This window comes from Rhinopithecus roxellana, chromosome 19, assembly GCF_007565055.1.
Source record: "Rhinopithecus roxellana isolate Shanxi Qingling chromosome 19, ASM756505v1, whole genome shotgun sequence".
NCBI classification, from domain to species: Eukaryota; Metazoa; Chordata; class Mammalia; order Primates; family Cercopithecidae; genus Rhinopithecus; species Rhinopithecus roxellana.
Window position 1 is genome coordinate 80,023,016 of NC_044567.1, and position 23,147 is coordinate 80,046,162.

Genomic DNA, 23,147 nt, shown 5'->3' on the forward strand with positions numbered 1-23,147 from the left:
GTAGGGTTTTAGAAATTTGCCATGCCAGCTGGGCCCTGAACCCTCACAACCCATAGATAACTGTTTCCTTAACTTTAGTGTTACCAGAAAGGGGTCCTGATCCAGATCCCAAGAGGAAGGTTCTTGGACCTCAAGCAAGAAAGAATTCAGAGCGAGTCCATAGAATAAAGCGAAAGTCAGTTTGTTAGAGAAGTAAAGAAACGCAAGAACAGCTACTCCAGGCAGAGCAGCAGTATGGGCTGCTTCACTGAGTATATAGGTATTTCTTGATCATATGCTAAACAAGGGTTTTATTATTCATGAGTTTTCTGGGAAAGGAGCGGGCAATTCCCAGAACTGAGGGTTCCTCCATCTTTTAGACTGTGTAAGGTAACTTCTGGGCATTGCCATGGCATTTGTACACTGCCAGGGCGCTGGTGGGAGTGTCTTTTCGCATGCTAATGATGCATATAATGAGCAGTGAGGGTAGCCAGAGGTTATTTTCTTTTTCTTTTTTTTTTTTTATTATACTTTAAGTTCTAGGGTACATGTGCATAACGTGCAGGTTTGTTACATACGTACACTTGTGCCATGTTGGTGTGCTGCACCCATCAACTCGTCAGCACCCATCAATTCATCATTTATATCAGGTATAACTCCCAATGCAATCCCTCCCCCCTCCCCCCTCCCCATGATAGGCCCCGATGTGTGATGTTCCCCTTCCCGAGTCCAAGTGATCTCATTGTTCAGTTCCCACCTATGAGTGAGAACATGCGGTGTTTGGTTTTCTGTTCTTGTGATAGTTTGCTAAGAATGATGGTTTCCAGCTGCATCCATGTCCCTACAAAGGACGCAAACTCATCCTTTTTTATGGCTGCATAATATTCCATGGCGTATATGTGCCACATTTTCTTAATCCAGTCTGTCACAGATGGACATTTGGGTTGATTCCAAGTCTTTGCTATTGTGAATAGTGCCGCAATAAACATACGTGTGCATGTGTCTTTGTAGTAGAATAATTTATAATCCTTTGGGTATATACCCAGTAGTGGGATGGCTGGGTCATATGGTACATCTAGTTCTAGATCCTTGAGGAATTGCCATACTGTTTTCCATAATGGTTGAACTAGTTTACAATCCCACCAACAGTGTAAAAGTGTTCCTATTTCTCCACATCCTCTCCAGCACCTGTTGTTTCCTGACTTTTTAATGATTGCCATTCTAACTGGTGTGAGATGGTATCTCATTGTGGTTTTGATTTGCATTTCTCTGATGGCGAGTGATGATGAGCATTTTTTCATGTGTCTGTTGGCTGTATGAATGTCTTCTTTTGAGAAATGTCTGTTCATATCCTTTGCCCACTTTTTGATGGGGTTGTTTGCTTTTTTCTTGTAAATTTGTTTGAGTTCTTTGTAGGTTCTGGATATTAGCCCTTTGTCAGATGAGTAGATTGCAAAAATTTTCTCCCATTCTGTAGGTTGCCTGTTCACTCTGATGGTAGTTTCTTTTGCTGTGCAGAAGCTCTTTAGTTTAATTAGATCCCATTTGTCAATTTTGGCTTTTGTTGCCGTTGCTTTTGGTGTTTTAGACATGAAGTCCTTGCCCATGCCTATGTCCTGAATGGTACTACCTAGGTTTTCTTCTAGGGTTTTTATGGTATTAGGTCTAACATTTAAGTCTCTAATCCATCTTGAATTAATTTTCATATAAGGAGTAAGGAAAGGATCCAGTTTCAGCTTTCTACTTATGGCTAGCCAATTTTCCCAGCACCATTTATTAAATAGGGAATCCTTTCCCCATTTCTTGTTTCTCTCAGGTTTGTCAAAGATCAGATGGCTGTAGATGTGTGGTATTATTTCTGAGGACTCTGTTCTGTTCCATTGGTCTATATCTCTGTTTTGGTACCAGTACTATGCTGTTTTGGTTACTGTAGCCTTGTAGTATAGTTTGAAGTCAGGTAGCGTGATGCCTCCAGCTTTGTTCTTTTGACTTAGGATTGTCTTGGCAATGCGGGCTCTTTTTTGGTTCCATATGAACTTTAAAGCAGTTTTTTCCAGTTCTGTGAAGAAACTCATTGGTAGCTTGATGGGGATGGCACTGAATCTATAAATTACCTTGGGCAGTATGGCCATTTTTACGATATTGATTCTTCCTATCCATGAGCATGGAATGTTCTTCCATTTGTTTGTGTCCTCTTTTATTTCACTGAGCAGTGGTTTGTAGTTCTCCTTGAAGAGGTCCTTCACATCCCTTGTAAGTTGGATTCCTAGGTATTTTATTCTCTTTGAAGCAATTGTGAATGGAAGTTCATTCATGATTTGGCTCTATGTTTGTCTGTTACTGGTGTATAAGAATGCTTGTGATTTTTGCACATTAATTTTGTACCCTGAGACTTTGCTGAAGTTGCTTATCAGCTTAAGGAGATTTTGGGCTGAGACAATGGGGTTTTCTAAATATACAATCATGTCATCTGCAAACAGGGACAATTTGACTTCTTCTTTTCCTAACTGAATACCCTTTATTTCTTTCTCTTGCCTGATTGCCCTAGCCAGAACTTCCAACACTATGTTGAATAGGAGTGGTGAGAGAGGGCATCCCTGTCTTGTGCCAGTTTTCAAAGGGAATTTTTCCAGTTTTTGCCCATTCAGTATGATATTGGCTGTGGGTTTGTCATAAATAGCTCTTATTATTTTGAGGTACGTTCCATCAATACCGAATTTATTGAGCGTTTTTAGCATGAAGGGCTGTTGAATTTTGTCAAAAGCCTTTTCTGCATCTATTGAGATAATCATGTGGTTCTTGTCTTTGGTTCTGTTTATATGCTGGATTACGTTTACTGATTTGCGAATGTTGAACCAGCCTTGCATCCCAGGGATGAAGGCCACTTGATCATGGTGGATAAGCTTTTTGATGTACTGCTGAATCCGGTTTGCCAGTATTTTATTGAGGATTTTTGCATCGATGTTCATCAGGGATATTGGTCTAAAATTTTCTTTTTTTGTTGTGTCTCTGCCAGGCTTTGGTATCAGGATGATGTTGGCCTCATAAAATGAGTTAGGGAGGATTCCCTCTTTTTCTATTGATTGGAATAGTTTCAGAAGGAATGGTACCAGCTCCTCCTTGTACCTCTGGTAGAATTCAGCTGTGAATCCATCTGGTCCTGGACTTTTTTTGGTTGGTAGGCTATTAATTATTGCCTCAATTTCAGAGCCTGCTATTGGTCTATTCAGGGATTCAACTTCTTCCTGGTTTAGTCTTGGAAGAGTGTAAGTGTCCAGGAAATTATCCATTTCTTCTAGATTTTCTAGTTGATTTGCGTAGAGGTGTTTATGGTATTCTCTGATGGTAGTTTGTATTTCTGTGGGGTCGGTGGTGATATCCCCTTTATCATTTTTTATTGCGTCTATTTGATTCTTCTCTCTTTTCGTCTTTATTAGTCTTGCTAGCGGTCTGTCAATTTTGTTGATTTTTTCAAAAAACCAATTCCTGGATTCATTGATTTTTTGGAGGGTTTTTTGTGTCTCTATCTCCTTCAGTTCTGCTCTGATCTTAGTTATTTCTTGCCTTCTGCTAGCTTTTGAATGTGTTTGCTCTTGCTTCTCCAGTTATTTTAATTGTGATGTTAGAGTGTCAATTTTTGATCTTTCCAGCTTTCGCCAGAGGTTATTTTCATCGCCATCTTGGATTTGGTGCATTTTGGCCGGTTTCTTTACTGCATCCTGTTTTATCAGCAGGGTCTTTCTGACCTGTGTCTTGTGATACCAGCCCTGCTGACCTCCTATCTCATCCTGAGACTAAGAATGCCTGACCTCCTGGGAATGCGGCCCAGCAGATCTCAGCCTTATTTTTCCCATCCGTTATTCAAGATGGAGTCGCTCTGGTTCAAATGCCTCTGACATTAGGGTCCATCTTAGTTGATAAAGAGGCATCTGTTTGGTCTCTCAGATCACAGTACACAGTCCTCACCTGGTTTCTACTTCCTTAAAAACAACTGCATCCAAAAAGCTATAGTGGGTTCACTGTGTGTTACTATTTCTCAGTGTTCGGAACAGAGGGGATGCTCAGAAATGCTGGTTGATGAATAGTTTTCACAACTAAAAATTAAATGGTAACTTGTAGTAAACAAATATAATCATTAAGAGATACTGACATGGGGTCTTCAGCAATTTGCCTGCATCTCCATTTGGTTTCTGTGACCCCACATTTCATGACAGACCCGGGAACGGATTTCAAGCCTAGGTTCTTGACTAGGCTTGAAATGTCAGTCAGTTTTCACTCTAAGGATACTCCTGAAAAATGTGCATTAATTCCAGACTAATCCTGATACAGAATGTTGAGTATTCATTTTCACAGCCAAAACAGTGCCATCATGTGGCAGTGGCCTATACCATTTACAAATCTTGGCAGCGTTGAAGTTATGCAAATGCTGAAGGGACTGAATTTGTAGTGATGTGTAGAATTTCCAAATTTGCACATAAAGTTTAATATTATTATATCCCGCATTGACAGAGGTGCACAAACTGTCACTGAGCCATCACCTGGCCTGGTTCCTTCCCTCCGCCCCCAAGATGTGTGCTTACAAGTGTTCAGGTTGTTCTTGACGTGTTCTCAGGTGATGCTTGCCGACAGGAAGGGCACAGAAGAACTGTACGCAATCAAAATCCTGAAGAAGGATGTGGTGATTCAGGATGATGACGTGGAGTGCACCATGGTAGAAAAGCGAGTCTTGGCTCTGCTTGACAAACCCCCATTCTTGACGCAGCTGCACTCCTGCTTCCAGACAGTGGTAAGGACCCTGGAGTGTATTTCTGTGATGCAGCACCCAGCTCTCAGGGCTGTGCCTCAGCCCAAAGCTTCTTAGCATCCTTGTTCCTTTGGAGAAGGCTGGACAAAGGTGTGATGTGATGTCAAGCAGAGGTGACTGGGGACCACCTCCCACCTCTCTCTCTGGTAGATATGGGGCATGCCTTTTCTGTGATGTCCTCTGCTTGGCATTCATGTCATTTAATTCAGCAAACATTTCTTTCTCTTCTTTCTTTTTTTCTTTTTTTTTGAGACAGGATCTTGCTCTCTTGCCCAGGCTAGAGTGCAGTGGCACAGTCACGGCCCACTGCAGTCTCAACTTCTCAGGCTTAGGCGATCCTCCTGCCTCAGCCTGCGAAGTTATTGGGACCGCAGATGTACACCACCACACTCAGCTAATTTTTGTATTTTTAGTAGAGACAGGGTTTTGCCATGTTGCCCAGGCTGGTCTTGAACTCCTGAGCTCAAGCAATCCCCCTACGTTGGCCTCCTAAAGTCCTGGGATTACAGGTGTGAGTCACTGCACATCACCTTAATTCAGCAAACATTTCCGTGAAAGGTTTTCTTCATGCCTGGTACTGTGCTAAGACTTGGGGATACAAAAACAAAAAAATAACTCACGGTCTTGGCTTTTTTTGTGTGTGTAATGGAGTCTCACTCTGTTGCCCAGGCTGGAGTGCAGTGGTGCGATCTCTGCTCACTGCATCCTCCACCTCTCAGGCTCAAGGGATTCTCCTGCCTCAGCCTCTCCAGTAGCTGGGATTACAGGCACCTGCCACCACGCCCGGCTCATTTTTGTATTTTTAGTAGAGACAGGGTTTCACCATGTTGGTCAGGCCGGTCTTGAACTTCTGACCTCAGGTGATCCACCCGCCTTAGCCTCCCAAAGTGTTGGAATTACAGGCATGAGCCATCTCACCCGGCCACAGTCTTGGCTTTTTAAAACTACTGGTTCAGCTGCCAAACATGGCATTGGAGCATAAGGAGATTTGATTTTGTAAGAGAGCATGTTCTTGTTCAGTGGCACACAACAGGAATTGGCAAACTGTGGCCTGTTCTCTATGACCCATGAGTTTAGGAAAGGTCACGACAAGGAAATCCAAAGAGTCATATATCATGACATTCAAATTTCAGCATCCATAAACAGCAGTTTTGGGACATTGCCACACTCCTTCCTGTATCTGTCATCTACAGCTGCTTTTGAACCATGAAGGCAGCGTTGAGTCTCGGCAAGAGACCCTCACAGCCTAAAGTATTAACATACGTACTGTCTGACCCTTTAGGGAAAAAGTTTGCTGAGCTCTGTCATAAAGTGAAACTAAATAGAGGACAAAAAAGAACATTCCAGAGCACTCATCAGTCCATTGCAGGGTTTGCAAGTGGCCTACAAGAAACAGAGATGTTTAGATGGCACCATAGTGAGATGTTGCCAAAGCCGGTCTTTCCACTCCTCAGAGGCTGTCCATTTTAAATATGACTCCATAATCAGTAGCTATAATTGATGCGATTATTACTATTTTCAACTGCCCATTGATCAGAGATCGACTTTCTGTCTTATGCCTTTTTGAAAACTCTTGGGAGAAGCCTCTTGGTGCTTTTGGGTTTTAGAATCTCAAAATGGCTTTGCAGCCACACGGAGCCTCTGGGTGTGCAGCAGCGGCTGTGGAGTCCGGCACCGGCCACTACGTGTCAGCCTAGCACTGGCGGCTCGATGAGCTTCCTGCTCCCAGTCGTTCCCACTGACTCAATCAAGTCACACCAGGGAGAGACGAGAGAGCAGCATGCTCCGAAGAGACAACCGCAGCTCTGAATCCCAGCCCAGAGCCTGTAACCCTGGTTACCCTGATTAAGCTCTGGAAAGCTACAAAACAAAGACATGAAGATGAAATTAAAGTTCATAACAGGAAAACTAGAGATTGGGGCTCCCAGGGCTGCTTCCTGGCTATTAGCACCGCTTCATCATTTTTTTCTCCCTGTGCAGCACTTTAATGTTTAACAGCCTCTGTGAAATGGGGATGTTTTCTAGCAGAGAGCAGAGGTCATTATTTCACTGTTAAACCCCTCCGTCTCCCTGTCTGTCGCAGCATAATGTCCTCATGAATATGCAAATTTATTTGAGTCTATGATACATGCCAATCATGGGACCAACACTTAACCTACCAGTGACAGAGAAAATAGAAAAACAGTGTTGGGGCATATTTCAGATGCAAAAGAACATTTGATTAGCCTCTCCATTTAGAGTCCCCTGTCCCATGTCCAGTACCATTGAGCATGTGTCATCCTAAGCCTGAGAGATGTGTTTTCAGGAATATTCATTTAAACACAATACTACATTAGTATGGCATGCCTCCCAGACACCGCAAACCAGGCTTTAAACATTTGGATCATGGAGAAGCACGAGTTAAAATGAAATAATTGCCTTATGTGGATTCCTCACACCATCCCTTACTTAGAAATTTATTATATGGATAGGAAAATAGGGAAGAATGTTTGAGGCCATTACTATAATAGAGAGCATATGTAACAGGAAGGCACAGACACGTTGATGGAGAGCCATTATTTCAGGGTTATGTAATGACTTTATACTTCCCAAGGCCCTCATGCAGTAGGGTTTATTACTTATTCTTTCTTTGGAAAAAACGTTAAAGAGCTCTAAACTGAGCAGATCTGCCCGTGCAGTCCCCATTTAACTAATGAGAAAGCAAAACACAACCTGTGAAGAGTAAAGGAAGCTGCTTGGCTGGGGAGGAGCCCTGCTCACGTGTTGAACCTTGGTCTGCAGGATCGGCTGTACTTCGTCATGGAATATGTCAACGGTGGGGACCTCATGTACCACATTCAGCAAGTAGGAAAATTTAAGGAACCACAAGCAGTGTGAGTATTATTTTTAAAGTTCCTTAATTTGAGCAACCAAGTTCTACCAACTGGAAACTTCCTTTTTTTTTTTTTTTCTTTTTTTCCCTTGAGAGGGAGGTCTCACTCTGTCACCCAGGCTGGAGTGCAGTGGCACGACCTCGGCCCACTGTATCCTTCGCCTCCTGGGCTCAGATGATTCTCCCACCTCAGCCTCCTGAGTACTGGGACTACAGGTGCACACCACCACGCCTGGCTACATTTCTGTGTTTTTGGTAGAGATGGGGTTTCACCATCTTGCCCAGGCTGGTCCTGAACTCCTGAGCTCAAGCTGTCTACCCACCTCGGTCTCCCAGAGTGCTGGGATTGCAGGCATGAGTGAGCCACCATGCCCAGCCTCAACTGGGAACTTCTGCTGGATGAAATGGGAAAGTGGGATTCTGCCCAGTTTTAGGTTGAATAAACCTAAACATGGGAGGCAGGGGCAGATACACTGGTAGGATCCATCTAAGATGATTCCTAAGGAGCGGTTTATTCTATTTCCAATATTTCCAATAAACTGGAGACGGTGCCATATCCCCTCATCACCCAGGTCCACCCTCATTGACAGAGTCATTCTTATCTATTGAACAAATGGTTATCACACACCTGCTCTGCACCAGGCACTGGGGGTATGAAAGGAACGAGGTACTCCCTTTCTGGAGGGAGTTTACACTCCGCCCTGGAGTTGGAAAAGTCACCTAACAATTAATAGTGTGTTGCTGTAACTTTAGAGACTTGCACAGGATACCACACAAGCCCCTAAAAATCAGGGGAAGAGGGAAGTGCGTCCCCAGGAAATGCCTAGCTCAGAGGTGGGGGAAGAGCCTTCCAGGAAGAGGTGTGAGCAGAGGCAGAAGCAAGTCCAGGGAAGCAGCCTTGCAGCTCTTCTGGTATGAGAGATGCTCTGAGATTATTTGAGGGTGGGGGAGTCGGGGGCAGCCTGGTAGGTGGGGCTCTGGGTGAAGAGCCTGGTAAGGAACCTGGCTGCGGAGGACGGAAGAGGGAAGGCACTGCAGTGGGGCTTGCACCATCAGATTCAGTTTTTGCAGAGCTCTCTGTCTGGGGGAAGAAGGAAGCATGAATGGGAATGTAGAGGCTGGTGCAGGCACTGGTGAGACCCTTTATAGATGAGAAGGAATGGAGCTGTAGTTAGGGCTTGACCTTGAAGCCAAAGAGGAATAAGTTTGAAAAACATCCTAGAGGAAGAAAAGCAGAACTTACTATGGAGGAGAGAAGAGAGAAACCTCTTCCAGTGAGACCCCATTTTAGGCTTGGGTGGGGGCAGCCACCAAGGAGGAGGTGGTTTGGGGGTAGATTCATGAGCTCAGTTAAGAACGTTTTATTGGAACGCACCTCGCATGATGGGATGCGGGAGTTGGCAGCATGGGAGGAAGACGTGGGCTCCAGGTGAAGATGAGAGATTCATCTGAGGGGTGTGGGGAGCTGGCACTTTGGTGCTGGAAACATCATCTCACCTCTCAGGGGCCAGGAAGTCTCAGGAGACACCAGCGGAGCAAGCCTAAACAAAGGGCGAGTTTAGTTCCCCAGTGAGGAGGCCTCGTGGGCATGTACCCCGATGAATGAAGTCAGCAACTGTTAATAGGATTCTGGCTGCTGTGCCATCTAAGAGATACATTGGAAGAATTTTTGGCCTGCAAGGGATTATCCACCCTAGGGAAGATTAACTGAAGGCAGAATAGGGAAATCTTTGGTTGCAAGCTTTAAAAGTGTGAAGGGGGATTTTTCTGCCCTTATTGTTCCTTTTGAGTTTTCAGAAATGCCTGTCCTTTTCTTCTGTCTTATGTTGTAGTTATAAAGCCTTAAAATACTCAGATTGTAAAATAAAGTCTGGTCACACAGGACTACAAAGAGCAGATAGCACAGAGTCACCCTATGTTATGAAGTAACGTAAAGGTGTCTGGTCCAATATCCTTTCATTGTATTATTTGTGTTGCAGAAAAGTTTAGAAAAGCATGAAAAATAATGTAAAGATCACCTGTAGTAATCCCATCTCTTCACCCTCCCCCTTCCTGAGCTCTTCTAGCCTTCAGAGGTGGCCCCTCGTTAAGGGTTTGGTCTGGTCTTGAGAGATTTTTTTTTCTCTGCTGGTGTAGACACATGTGCTTACTTTGAGCCTTCTGCATGTGATATTTGCATAGGCACAGTCTTGTGGCTTCTTGGACTTTAGAGACTCCTGAATGCTATGCAGATTTTTAAATATTCGCCCCCTTGTAATCTGAGTTTCAGCTGTTAACCTATTAACGATTTTGAAGTGATGGTAGTTACTGCTTTTTATTATGAATTATTTAAAAGAGTAAACTCAGATATGAATCATGATGTGTGTCTCATTTATTCCAACACTTGGAAGGAATGAAAACACTAGCTAAAGAGTTCATCACCCACTATACTTTGCCTTCCCGGGAGTAATTGTATTATACTTTCAAACACCAGTGTATTCTGTCAGTGAATAGGAAAATGGAAATTTTCTCTACTCTGCCATACTCCTGACATAGAATAGTCTAACTGGTATCCATTCTTTAAATGATTGTATTAGAAATTACTCTGCAGGCAATAAGCTACTTGTCCACCTTCCCCATACAAAAATAAGAAGCCAGCCTCATTGGTTTTATTAGCTGTCTCATTCATGGATGGACTGGAGGACGAAGTGATGGAAGGAGGACCGGGGGCTGGAAGAACACATGCAGGCGATGCTAGTCTCTGAAAGCCTCAGGGTCCGACATTCTTTTCTCTCTTTGATGCTTGAACTTGAGAATGAAAAGTATACAGGCATCTAAAGAAGCAAGCGAGAAACCTGAAGCCCGTTTTCTTTTGCAGATTCTATGCGGCAGAGATTTCCATCGGATTGTTCTTTCTTCATAAAAGAGGAATCATTTATAGGTGTGTATTGAAGCCCTCCTACCAGCAGCTCAGCAGAGAGGTTAGCAGGGCTTCTGTGGCCATGTCATTCTGGAATGGCGACTTAAGACGCAGAGTTGATAACCCCCCAGGAGGAACGGAGACCTGCTGCGACCCACCTTCCTCCTCACCCTGGAGGCAAATCAGAGTCACCTTCTGATTTCTAGACCTCAAAGATTTTATATCTTGTTTCTACTTTTTCCACAAGAAAACACATTTTTCTCTCCATTGACAGCTCCTTCCACTGCCTTGTCTTTGGAATGGAGGTCAGGGAGCAATGGAAACTGAATTCCTGTTACAGATGTTCAGCAGCAGAAGAACACAGGGAACTGGGGAGAGGCAAGGAAAGAAATCTATTGAATTAAATTCTTCCTGTTAGTAGCTGCGCTGAAAGTCTGGTGCCAAAGAAGGAAGAATTTCTTCCAGTATTAATTGAAGCATAATTAGAAGGATATATGGCACAGGCAGAATGGAAGGGACATGTGTATGACCCAGTGAGGTGGTTCTAAACCCGTGATTTTGCAAACCTGGTCGTGTGTCAGACCCCCTGTGTGGGACATGAATAAATCAAATGATTGAGATTTCCCCAGATGTGCTCAGTTGGAATCTCTAGAGTCACAGACACAGGCAAGATTGGGAATCACTAGTCCAGTCGTTTACTCATCCATTCAGTATGCATTTAAGCACCTGCCATAGCCCAGGCACAATATTAGTCTCTGAAGATATCAACACACAGTAACTCCTGATACTGCTCTCCAGGGACTTATAGTTAATATTGCCATTGAGCTGACAGGTATTCAAATATCCTTCTATTTCACCAGTTCCAAAGCAAACCATGTTATGTCATGGGAAGGACTCTGATTTAACCTGGTTCCTTGCAGGGATCTGAAGTTAGATAACGTCATGTTGGATTCAGAAGGACATATCAAAATTGCTGACTTTGGGATGTGCAAGGAACACATGATGGATGGAGTCACGACCAGGACCTTCTGTGGGACTCCAGATTACATCGCCCCAGAGGTAGGAACTCCAGTGCTCGTTTTCTAGACCGGGACTCCCAAGCTGTAAACACAGCACTCTCATGGGATATGGGGTCACTGGCGAATCATGAAGTCATTGCATGATCGTGACCACTAATGGATAAACTGGACAAAACAGATGAAAATAGAGGAAAGAGGAGAGCCCATTGCACATAGTAAGGTTGTGTCTTGCTTCCTGGAACTATTGTTTGCTCCATGTGAACCAGTTGCTTGGGAAAATGTATTTCTTACATGGTCATGGTCAAAATCATTTAAGAAACACTGTTGGCCGCGCGTGGTGGCTCACGCCTATAATCCCAGCACTTTGGGAGGCCAAGGTGGGTGGATCATGAGGTCAGTAGTGCAAGACCAGCCTGGCCAACATGGTGAAACCTTGTCTCTACTAAAAATACAAAAAATTAGCTGGGCGTGGTGGTGCATGCCTGTAATCCTAGCTACTTAGGAGGCTGAGGCAGGAGAATTGCTTGAACCCAAGAGGCAGAGGTTGCAGTGAGCTGAGATCACGCCATTGCACTGCAGCTGGGGTGACATAGCGAGACTCTGTCTCCCCAGCCCTTCCCCACAAAAGAAAATGCTGTTGAGTGGAGGGAATTGATTGTGAAAATACTCTGCCTGAAAAGCGAGGTGAGAAGGTGGTTGCAGTGATGGCGTTTTAGCAGCATCGGAGTGATGACTGTTCTAAACTGCATGTTGTCTGGCCTAGGAAGAATGTATCAGTGTGGTTCTAAGCAAAATGGTTCCGGGACTTGTATCTTGACAGCAGCGGCCGTGCTGCTCTGCTTTTGTTACAACACTTACTGAGGATTTTTTTTCCTGTTTTATGAAACATCCCACATACCAGTGATAGAATGAGTTGTCACTGTAGAGCCACCTTTCCGTCCACACACAGTCCTGTGGACGCGACAGTTTTTTCCCATCTGAACCCCAGCATGGTGGAGAGCAACGCCTCCAAAGCTGGGCCTGCTTCAGCTCTTCATACAGCCCTCAGATGAGCTGTTGGCAGCCGGTCTCACATGTATTCAACAGATTACCCCATGCATTTATCTCAGAGACAGTAGGGACACTGAAAAAGGCACCCACAAGCTCAGAAGTCAGACCAGTATGAGCTTCAATCTGGAATCGGTTATTTACAAGCTGTGGGGACTCGGGTGAGTTACTTAACGTCTCTGAACCCCGTTTCTTCAGCAGCACGTTGGGGATAATATCCTCCTTGTAGAACTGCTGTGTGGATCACAGTGCCTAATACAACATTTTGCATCTGGTAGACGCTCCATAGTCATTATTCCAAAAGGGAAGCTGCTTTTTATTCCTTTGTGAAGACCTTTTACTTTTATGATATTTCAAGAATGTGGACACGTAGACTTCATTTAGAAATTTAAATTCTGAATTGCATGGCTAGGGGTGATATGTGATCTTACTGCATAACTTACTGGGATTTTCCCCAAAAGAACTCCCTTGTTCGTACTTCCAGACACAAGGTTTTCACCTTGTGTGAAAACACACAAGGAGAGGGGACTTAGTCTATTTTTCAGTTATTTTTCAGATATGAATAGACAGGGTACTGTTAGAAATGCAACCTCTTGATGTAGTATTTATTCCAAAGCCTGTTACTAGATGACAGGTATTAAGCAGGCTGTGATTATGAGACATTCAGGCTTCATTTAACAATTCAGCAGATGCTGTAAAAGCTTAGTGATGGGGAATGGCAGCATTTTTAGGAATAAAGGTGACATTGAACCTCATCTCTATTAAGACCAGGTCTCTCCTGTTCCGACAAATAACTCCTTGTGTTCAGTAACACCTCAGCTATCTCATAACACCAGGAGCAACAGTGTCCGGCAGAGATGAAATTTTCCGTATCATTAAGGTTTGTCCGTTTGAGTGTCTTGTCTTTTTTCATTGTCGCGTTTCGGTTATCATTCACGGTATGAGTTCCTGTTGCCACTGTAACAGATAACCACAAACTCAGCGGTTTAAAGTAACTCAGATTTATGTTGTGGTTCTGGAGATCAGAGTCCAAAATCAGCCTCTCTGGGCTGAAGTCAAACTGTGGGCAGAGCTGGTTTCCTCTGGAAGCTTTAGGGGAGAACCTGTTGCCATCCATGCCTTTTCCAATTTCGAGAAGCCACCTGCATTCCTTGGCTCGTGGTGCCTTCTTTCCTCCTCCATGCAATGTAGCATCTTCCAATCTCTGCCTTTTCCGACTACAACCCTCCAGCCTCCCTCTTCTCCTACAAGGATCTTTGGGATTATATGGGGCCCACCTGGATAATCCAGAATCATCTCCCTAGCTCAAGATCCTTAACTTACCTCTGCAAAATACTTTTTACTGCATAAAGGTAATATATTCACAGGTTCCAGGGATGAGGATGTGGACATCTGTAGGGGAGAGGGGACTTAGTCTATCACACTTGTTGTGTGTTGGAGAACCTCCTCACCGTCCTCAACAGGGACACCTAAACACACTTCTGGCATGTCTTGGTAACTTCAGGCATCTTCACACACAGAGAATACTCTGCTCTCACTCTGGATACTTCCACATCTGAAGCCTTCATTCCCCTCCTTACATCTACTGTACAAGCAATAATAGAGGAAGTGACCACCTTCTATTTTCTACCGTGTGCCAGGCACATGATAAACTTTCTCTTGGCTGGGCACAGTGGCTCACTCCTATAATCCCAGTGCTTTGGGAGGCCCAGGCAGATAGATCAATTGAGGTGGAAGTTCGAGACCAGCCTGGCCAACATAGTGAAACCCCGTCTAAATAAAAAATACAAAAATTAGCTGGGCATGATGGCGGGCACCTGTAATCCCAGCTGCCCAGGAGGCTGAGGCAGGAGAATCGCTTGAACCTGGGAGGTGGAGGTTGCAGCGAACTGAGATTGTGCCACTGCACTCCAGCCTAGGCAACAGAGTGAGACTCCGTTTCAAAAAAATAAATAAATAAAATAAACTTTCTCTCATTTAATCCTCACGACAAGCCCCACAGGGAGGTAGCATCAGACCTGTGTTTTAGATGAGGTGACAGAGGTGGTTAGTAACATGTCTAAGGCCATGTTACTGAGAAATGCCAGAGTTAGGCTTCGACTGCAAGCCCAGGTCACCTCCAAACCTTTGCACCGCTCACTACACTCAACTGCTCGAAACTTGGAGTGACTCACATGTCCAGAGAGCATCTGCGTGCTTTCTGTCTTTAAGCGTGGTGCCACAAGGGATACAAAAATACATCAGATGGCCCTTGCCCTCCAAGTGCTTTCAGTTTATAAGAAGTGACATCATACTGACCAGCAGGAACAAAAATCTGTATGTGGATTCCAGTCGGCTTTCACTGAAAACATCAGGCACCACTGCTTTGGAAAATCAGTCAATAATCACTTTAGGTTGTTTCACCTTTTTTGTTGGCGTGTGTGTGTGTGTGTGTGTGTGTGTGTGTGTGTGTGTGTGTATGTGTGCGCGCGCGCATGCGTGTGTGTGTGTGTGTGCGCGTGTGTGCGCACGCATGCGTGTGTGTGATGGAGTCTTGCTCTATTGCCCAGGCTGGAGTGCAGTGGTGTGATCTCAGCTCACGGCAACCTCCACCTCCCAGGTCAAGCGATTCTCCTGCCTCAGCTTCCCGAGTAGCTGGGATTACAGGCACCAAGCCTGGCTAATTTTTGTATTTTTAGTAGAAACAGCATTTCACCATGTTGGCCAGGCTGGTCTTGAACTCCTGACCTCAGGTGATCTACCTGCCTCGGCCTCCCAAAGTGCTGGGATTATGGGTGTGAGCTACCCTGCCTGGGTTTTTTTTTTTTTTTTTTAAGACAGAGCCTCACTCTGTTGCCCAGGCTGGAGTGCCACAGCTCACTGCAGCCTCAACCTCCTGGGCTCAGGGCATCCTCCTGCCTCAGTCCCTGGGTTGCTGGTACTACAGGTGTATGCCACCACCTGTGCCTAGCCTGTTCCAGCTTTTGCTAGCATTTTTTCCTCCTAAGTATTCAGTAATTTGTCATATTTGGCCACACGGATACTTACAGAATAGAGAAAGATCAAATAGGTTCAAGGTTTCAGAATGTGTGGAAAGGTTAAAATAATCCTGTCCTCTGTGCAAATACTCCTGTCAGGCAGAGACAAAATCATTATCTCGCATGGCATTTTCCTTAATAGGCAAAGCGGAGGCTTAAGTATTTATGGCTGTTTGTTCAAAAACCTTGAAATCGATTAGTACTGTAGCATCTTCTTAGCCAGCGAAGCCACACTGAGGTGGAAACTGTCACTGACAGATGAGAGTCTGAAGTTGAAATGGACACCCACAGAAGGAGCACTCATCAGAAAATGATTCCTAAAGCTGACAGAGGGTCTTCTTTGCTTTGACATAGAAAGAATACTTCGGGGTGAATGAGAGTCCTTGAGCAGGCCCAGCAAAGGCTTGATTTGGATTCAATCCGTCTCTCAAAGTTAGTTATTTTGGATGTGTGAGATCCAGTCACAAGTCAAGTAGCTCCCAGCAGCCAAGAATCAGACTCCAGACACTAGCATTGCACACGCTCTCCTGGAAGAAAGAGAAGCAGCAGGAGGAAGAGTGTCTGCTTCTGGCCTGTGTCCCAAGAACCCCCTGCTGCAGTGAGAGCAAAGCTTTTCATTTTATTTATTTTATATAATTGTGTTCTATTAATTTTATTTTTTTTAAAGACAGAGTTTCGGCCGGGCGTGGTGGCTCACACTTTGGGAGGCCGAGGCAGGCGGATCACGAGGTCAGGAGATCGAGACCATCCTGGCTAACATTGTGAAACCCCATCTCTACTAAAAATACAAAAAATTAATTGGACGTGGTGGTGGGCGCCTGTAGTCCCAGCTACTTGGGAGGCTGAGGCAGGAGAATGGTGTGAACCCGGGAGGGGGAGCTTGCAGTGAGCCGAGATAGTGCCACTGCACTCCAGCCTGAGTGACAGAGCAGGACTCTGCCTCAAAAAAAAAAAAAAGCAAAGACAGAGTTTCGCTCTGTCGTCCAGGCTGGAGTGCAGTGGCAATCATAGCTTCCTGCAGTCTCAATCTCCTGGGCTCAAGTGATCCTTCCACCTCAGCGTCTTGAGTAACTGGGACTACGAGCATGTGCCACCATGCCTGCTAATTTTAGAAAATTCTTTGTAGGGACAGGGGTCTCACTATATTGCCCAGGCTGGTCTCAATTTCCTGGGCTCAGGCAGTCCTCCTGCCTTGGCCTCCCAAAGTGCTAGAATTACAGGCCTGTGCCTGGCGCTGAAGTGAAGCTTTTTCAAATGTGCCACGTACAGTCTTCCTCACAGCATTGCTATGGCGGGTGCTACGTTAGACCACACACAAAGGACATCACCCCTGATGCACTGACTGCTCTGTACCAACCCCCCCGAGCACTTCTGACTTGCCACATTTCATGCATGAGGAGAAGTTCAGTAACTTGCCCAAGGTCACACAACTGGTAAGAGCAAAGATGGGATTTGGATCCGAGACGTTCTGACAGGAGCACATACATTCTTTCTACCTGTTGCATTGTCTCCAGAGATATGGGAGAAAAAGCAGGTAGAAGTGAGCACTCAGTTTGGGCCATGTTTTCTTGGCTGCTCACTCATCTCAACGGGAATCAGGGACCTGAGTCATGATCAGAGATGCCGTGAGTGACGCGGAATTGCATTCCAGCTGTTAACCCCAGGGAGATCCCTTAGAAACCAAGGGTGATCCAGCCACACGTCAGCCCCTCCCCAGCACATGGGCATTGATCTGTTGGCATGTTCAGGGTGCCCCGAGTGCTGGGTGCTGTTCCATGCCTGGGGGTGCCAGGCCAGAAAGAGGAGCCCAGAGGAGAGCTGGGAGGAGGGCCTTGGGGCTGGAGGCAGCTGGAAATCAGTGACTGCAGCCCAGGAGGGCAGTGGATTTTAAGAGGTGGAGAGGGCAATATTCTCAGCAGTAACAGATGGTGCCTCCAACACAGCTGAAATTTCCAGGGAAGAAGCTTGCAGACATGGTTGCCTGCCCTGCAGCCAGCTGCCTGTTAGCAGATGGACACACTCATGGGAGGACAGGGGGCTGCATGGGTTCAGAGAGCTGGAGAGCCATCCTGGGGTCACAGCTTTTGCGTTCCCACCCTACAGGAATGCCAGCTCAGTGATGCCTGGGACAGCAGCCAGATTCCTGCATGCTTATATAAAATACACCTAATTGTTCCAAGTTGGCCCTAACATATGTTTTTTAACATGTGTATACAGGTGAAATTCAGCCAATGGGCTATCACCTGTGACCTCTCTTCTTGAGGTCAAGAGTCTTAGTAGGGAGGCTGAGGCAGGAGAATGGCGTAAACCCGGGAGGCGGAGCTTGCAGTGAGCTGAGATCTGGCCACTGCACTCCAGTCCGGGCGACAGAGTGAGACTCCGCCTCAAAAAAAAAGAAAAAAAAAAAAGAGTCTTAGTAATATTTGGGGGGAGCATATTAAAGATGGGAGGTAAAAAGACCAAGGGATGTCCAGAGAGGGGAAGCACTAGACAGTGGTCTCATTCTTGGACCCCAAGGAAGGCAAGTGTTCATGAATTCAGGGTGGCCAGGAACCGAGGAGGTCCAGCAGACAGGGGTGGGTTGGGCAGAAGATCTAGCCACAGGGAGCCAGTGATCCCTGAGAGAGCAGTGTCGGTAATGACGCTGGGATGGGGTGAGTGTGAGCATCAGCAGAGGACCCTCCTTTGAGGACATCTATGGTAAATGGAAGGAAGGCTGACCATGGTAAGGACACCCTTCCCCCTCAGCTTCAGGAGGAAGGTGAAGAGCACACAGGAGACCTCATGGTGGCAGGAAAGCTGAAATCCCCTCCCTGGCCAGTCTGCATCTTCAGAGGGTGACATCAGGAAGGGCTGCTGCAGCCCTGCAGGTGGGAGATGGTTTGGAAGGAGGTCCACAGGGAGCATGATGAGAAAGCAGAGACCCCAGAGCCGGGAACTCATGGGGCGGGGTGCACATCGACGATAACTCTCAGGCAAGGCTCAGCAGGCCTAGTAGGGGGAGAAAAGGGAGTGCTCAGGACTGGGGGCTGTGCAGGGGAGGCAGCTGAGCCTCCTAGAAGTGACCCTCAAGGTACTGGGAACAAGTGAGTGGGGTAGGAAGGGAGTCAAGGATTTGTCAGAGCACAATTGAGGGGCCAGGGTCCCAAAGACCATACAGACTATGACAGTAAGAACTGGGGGATGGGGGCGGAATGAATGGGAGAAAGCGGGGGCAGGCCCTGTGCACAGGGCTCTGAATTAGGTATCTTGGAGAAGCCAAAGCCTTCGCAGGCACCCCAAGACCCTTTAGCACCTGGGCCCCCCATTCCCTCCCTGACCTCCTTCCCCTGCCGTCCACACCTCCGGATCTCTCTAGACCCGTTGCACTAGCTCCCTTTCCTCTCTCCAATTTGCCAGACACTTCCATCCTCAGGCCAGTTCCTCTTCTCGTTCCCTCCACCCAGCATGACCCACCCCAGGCATCACCTTGGGGAGGCCCCCTGCCCTGGTGACCCTGTTTAAACCTGCAAACCTCCAGTCCCATCCAGCACTGCTGACCCCTGTCCCTGCTGTTTTTCCATGGCACTCATCTCCCTTGGAGGGACAAAGATGTACTCCTGGATTGACTTTTCAGTCTGTCTCACCAAGCTCCACCAAAGGCAGAATTTCATGTGGTGTTGGCTGCTGTGCCCCCACCCCAGGGTCTGGAGCAGTGCCTGACACTCAGTGTGTACTTGGCATGGGTGCCTGCACACGGCGCTCCTAGATGTGGCCACCTAGGAATCTGCAGTGGAGACACCCCAAGAGGACAGAGATGAAGGCTTGGAGACTGAGAGGGGTGGAACTCTTTAGCCAGGTAATTGGAAGGGTGACTTCCAAGGCCGTCACAGGTGTAGGGCTGATGGTATGTGACCCAGTGCAGAGAAGGGCCACACCACCTCATGTCATCGGCTGAAGACAGCCAGCAGGTTGGGAGACCTGAGTGTCTGAAGGTCGATGGGACATCAGCCCAGGCCCCTGAGACAGCCCCAGCTGCCCCCAGAGACTTCTCCTGGCCTGTGGGGAAAGGGCTGTAGAGAGGGATAGAAAATAAGAGTAAAGGTTCAAAGAGAAAATAACTCATGTGTTATACACGCAGCCAGGCAGTCAGGCAATAAATTAGGACTTGCCACCAAGAAGAAAGGGGGAGAATGAGATACAGGGAGATAAAAGCCAATCAGTGCCAGCAACGGCTCCTCTGAGATCAGCTGCTCCTGAACCATGCGCCCCACACCAGCCCAGCCCAGCACAGACAGGGACAAAGAAAAGCACCTGATGAAAGAAAGAGAATGATAAACCAAAGGGCGGCTAGCTTTCTATCAAAGGCCAGTTTCCCTCTATGGAGGGTCATGGTCCAGTGACTCCAGCGTTGCAAGAGAAGATGAAGCCGCCGCTTTTCCTCAAAGAAATATTTAAAGAGCCAAAGCCAGGCTTTCCTTTGGGGTCTTCTTTAAGTTGTGCAATTCTCAGATCTTTCCTAGGAATTATGTTGGTTTTATTATCTCATACATTGTATTGTCTGCCTGCAGCTCTTTAACTGTCTCATAATTCTCCTGGCCTTGGAGTTTAATCAGTTTAGCCTCTTCTCTGGAGCACTGGGCACCTTCTGTGATATTGTGGTCTATGAAACAAATGTGGTCCACTCCTTTCTTTTGAGCCTCCCCCCACTTCCAATCCTTCCTCCAGAAATAACCAGCTCCTGGTGGATTCGCTGCCCCTTGGCGAATGCCTGCTACATCCCAGACCAGGGCTGAGCGCCTTGTGTATTTTGTTTAATCCTAAGTCAATTGTAATTCCTACATGGTGAAACTGAGGCACAGAGATTTGTTAATTTTCCCCACCTCCCCAGTTCAAGGCAGACTTGGCTTTGAACACAGGACTGAGCAACTTTTCCCTGCGGTGACTGTTACCCTGGGAGGAAGGGCCTGCAGACATCAGCTCCGATGTTACCCAGACAACATGTTACTCCACATGTGCCAGTGAGCTGCTCTCACAGGCCCGTTACTGGCTTTCAGAGCCCGGATAATGCTCTGTTAGATTTTTACTCCTGGTATTTGGCATCATGCATTAATTAGCCCTTTATTTAGGGATTTGCTCAAATCCTATAAAAGTGGGTCAGAGATTCTGTGCTTTATTTCACCTCTTTCTTTGTAACATTGCCCAGGCGATGGCAGGATGGAGGTGGGTATCACGAGAGATTACTAACATTTCTTCATTTCTTGCTATGCACCATGCACTTAATGCCTGTCATCACATTTAATTCTTACAATAGCCCTCTAAGGTCAGTGGTATTATTCATGCTTTACAAACACTGTAAAGGAGACTTGGAGAGGAGAAGGGACCTGCCCAAGGCTCACAGATGGCACGTGGCGGGGCGGAATGCTGGCCTGCCAGCCTCAGAGCACAGACTGGCGCCCTGATGCCATCCACGGCCAGTTGTCACCTCAGTGTATCACTTATTGCCCTGTCTCCAAATCATATCTATAGAGATCCACTAGACTTTGAGACTTCCTGGTTCTGGAAAATCTTTTAATCCAGCTAATAAAGCTCTTACAGACACAAAAGTTACTCCTAACTCACACTTTATTCCTGTACCACACAAGCAGTTATTTTGTTCTGATGCACAATTAACATTTTGCATAGCTTCTCTGCTGACCCCAGAGGAGGCCTGAGACGAGCAGGGTCCTATAGGTGGGTGCTGAGCTGGGACTCCTGCCCAGCTTTTCCCCAGCACCTGCTACCCCCTGCCACCCTCAGAGGGAGAGACCAGGGACAAGGGCTGCTGCTTCCTTCCTCCCAGGAAGCATGGCTAGGGGTGCCTCAGGACACTTACAATCATGGCGGAAGGTGAAGGGGAAGCAGGCACATCTTCCATAGCCAGAGCAAGAGCAAGAGAGAGAGCAGGGGGGTGCTACACAATTTCAAACAACCAGATCTCATGAGAGCTCTGCCACGAGAATAGCACTAGGCGGATGATGCTAAACCATTCATGAGAAACTGCTCCCATGAGCCAGTCACCTCCCACCAGGCCCCACCTCCAGCACTGGGGATTACATTTCAACATGAAATGTGGGTGGGGACACAGATCCAAACTGTATTATAAACTCTGGCTACAGTACTGCTATTTTAAGAACTTGGGGTGCCATCTGTATAATAGGGTATAATCATAGCATCTTCCTCAAAGCCCAACTTTGAGGGCTCAGTGAGTCTGGCCGTAATCACTTAGCCTGCCTTGGAGGGAGCATCCAGAAAGCCTTGTCCATTATTTGGCAGTTGTTTCAATTATCTATTGATGTGTAATTGCCCCAGAACATAATGGCTTAAAACAATAATCACGTTGTGCTGGACGCGGTGGCTCACACCTGTAATCCCAGCACTTTGGGAGGCCGGGGGTGGGAGGATCACTTGAGGCCAGAAGTCTGAGACCAGCCTGACCAACATGGTGAAATCCCATCTCTATTAAAAATAGAAAAAATTAGCTGAGTGTGGTGGCAGGCACCTGTAGTCCCAGCTACTCAAGAGGTCGAGGCAGGAGAGTCACTTGAACCTGGGAGGTGGGGGCTGTGGTGAGCTGAGATCACGCTGGTGCTCTCCAGCCTGGGCAACAGCAAGACTCTGTCACCAAATCAATAAAATTAATGCTGTGATTCTTGGAGCCGGGGCCTCCATCAGGACCTGGCAGGTGGACTCCTTGCTGCTGCAGGGACATTCCTATCGTGGCTCTGCTGGGGCTGGAGGGCCCAAGGTACCTTCCAGCTATTGGCCAAGGCCACGTGGTTTCTCCTCTACCTGGTCCTTCTTTCCATGCAGCCATTTGTCAGTGAGCTTCTTGACATGGTGCTGGTTACTAAAAGGGCAAAAACAGAAGCCACAGGCTGCTGAAGTCTACACCTGGAACTGAACTGTGTTACTTCCAGCACATTCTGCAGGTCAAAGGCAGTGAAGACCAGGCAAGAGGGCCCCTGCCCTGTGTTTTAGAGCAGAGATGAGCAAACCTTCTCTGCCAGGGACTAGATAGAAAATAGGCTTTTCCTAAATCTAAATTTTAGATTTTTGCCAAAAGGCAAAATTGAGCAACCGTTCTTGCCAAAATCATTTTACATTTCAAAATGTAAAAAGCATGCTTAGCTCACAGGCTGTGCAAAGACGATTTGGCCTGCAGGCTACAGTTTGTTAAGCCCTGCCTTGGTGGGCTCTCCTGTCTCTGCCAGTTCCTAGCCTGGGCTCTCCTTATAGGGTTAGAGTCCGCAGGCCAATGCCCACTCAGAGCCTGCTGTCCGACCCCTTTTAGACAACAACCTGGGTTCTCAGAGCTTGCAATTCCCTTCCAGGGCCTGTTCCCAAGATCCATCCTTCCTGTGACCACCACCCTGCTGGCATATGCACTCCTGTGGCCAGTGGAGGAGTCAGTGGGCGGCTGTTTGCAGGGGGCTGTGGGACGCAGTTAGACTTGCAGGTTGGGGTGCTATGATGGAGAGGGCCTGGGAAG

At 46.7% G+C, this 23,147-nt stretch overlaps 1 protein-coding gene across 2 annotated transcripts in view; it reads left to right on the plus strand.

Moving 5' to 3' along the window:
- PRKCA (protein kinase C alpha) overlaps positions 1–23,147 on the plus strand; it is a 518,814-nt gene that overhangs the window by 444,791 nt on the left and 50,876 nt on the right. For both annotated transcript variants that reach the window (XM_010379985.2, XM_030922986.1), the window contains 4 exons: positions 4,592–4,765; positions 7,565–7,656; positions 10,513–10,575; positions 11,475–11,613. In XM_010379985.2, the coding sequence (XP_010378287.1) occupies positions 4,592–4,765; positions 7,565–7,656; positions 10,513–10,575; positions 11,475–11,613 (468 nt within the window). The remainder of the gene's footprint in view (positions 1–4,591; positions 4,766–7,564; positions 7,657–10,512; positions 10,576–11,474; positions 11,614–23,147) is intronic.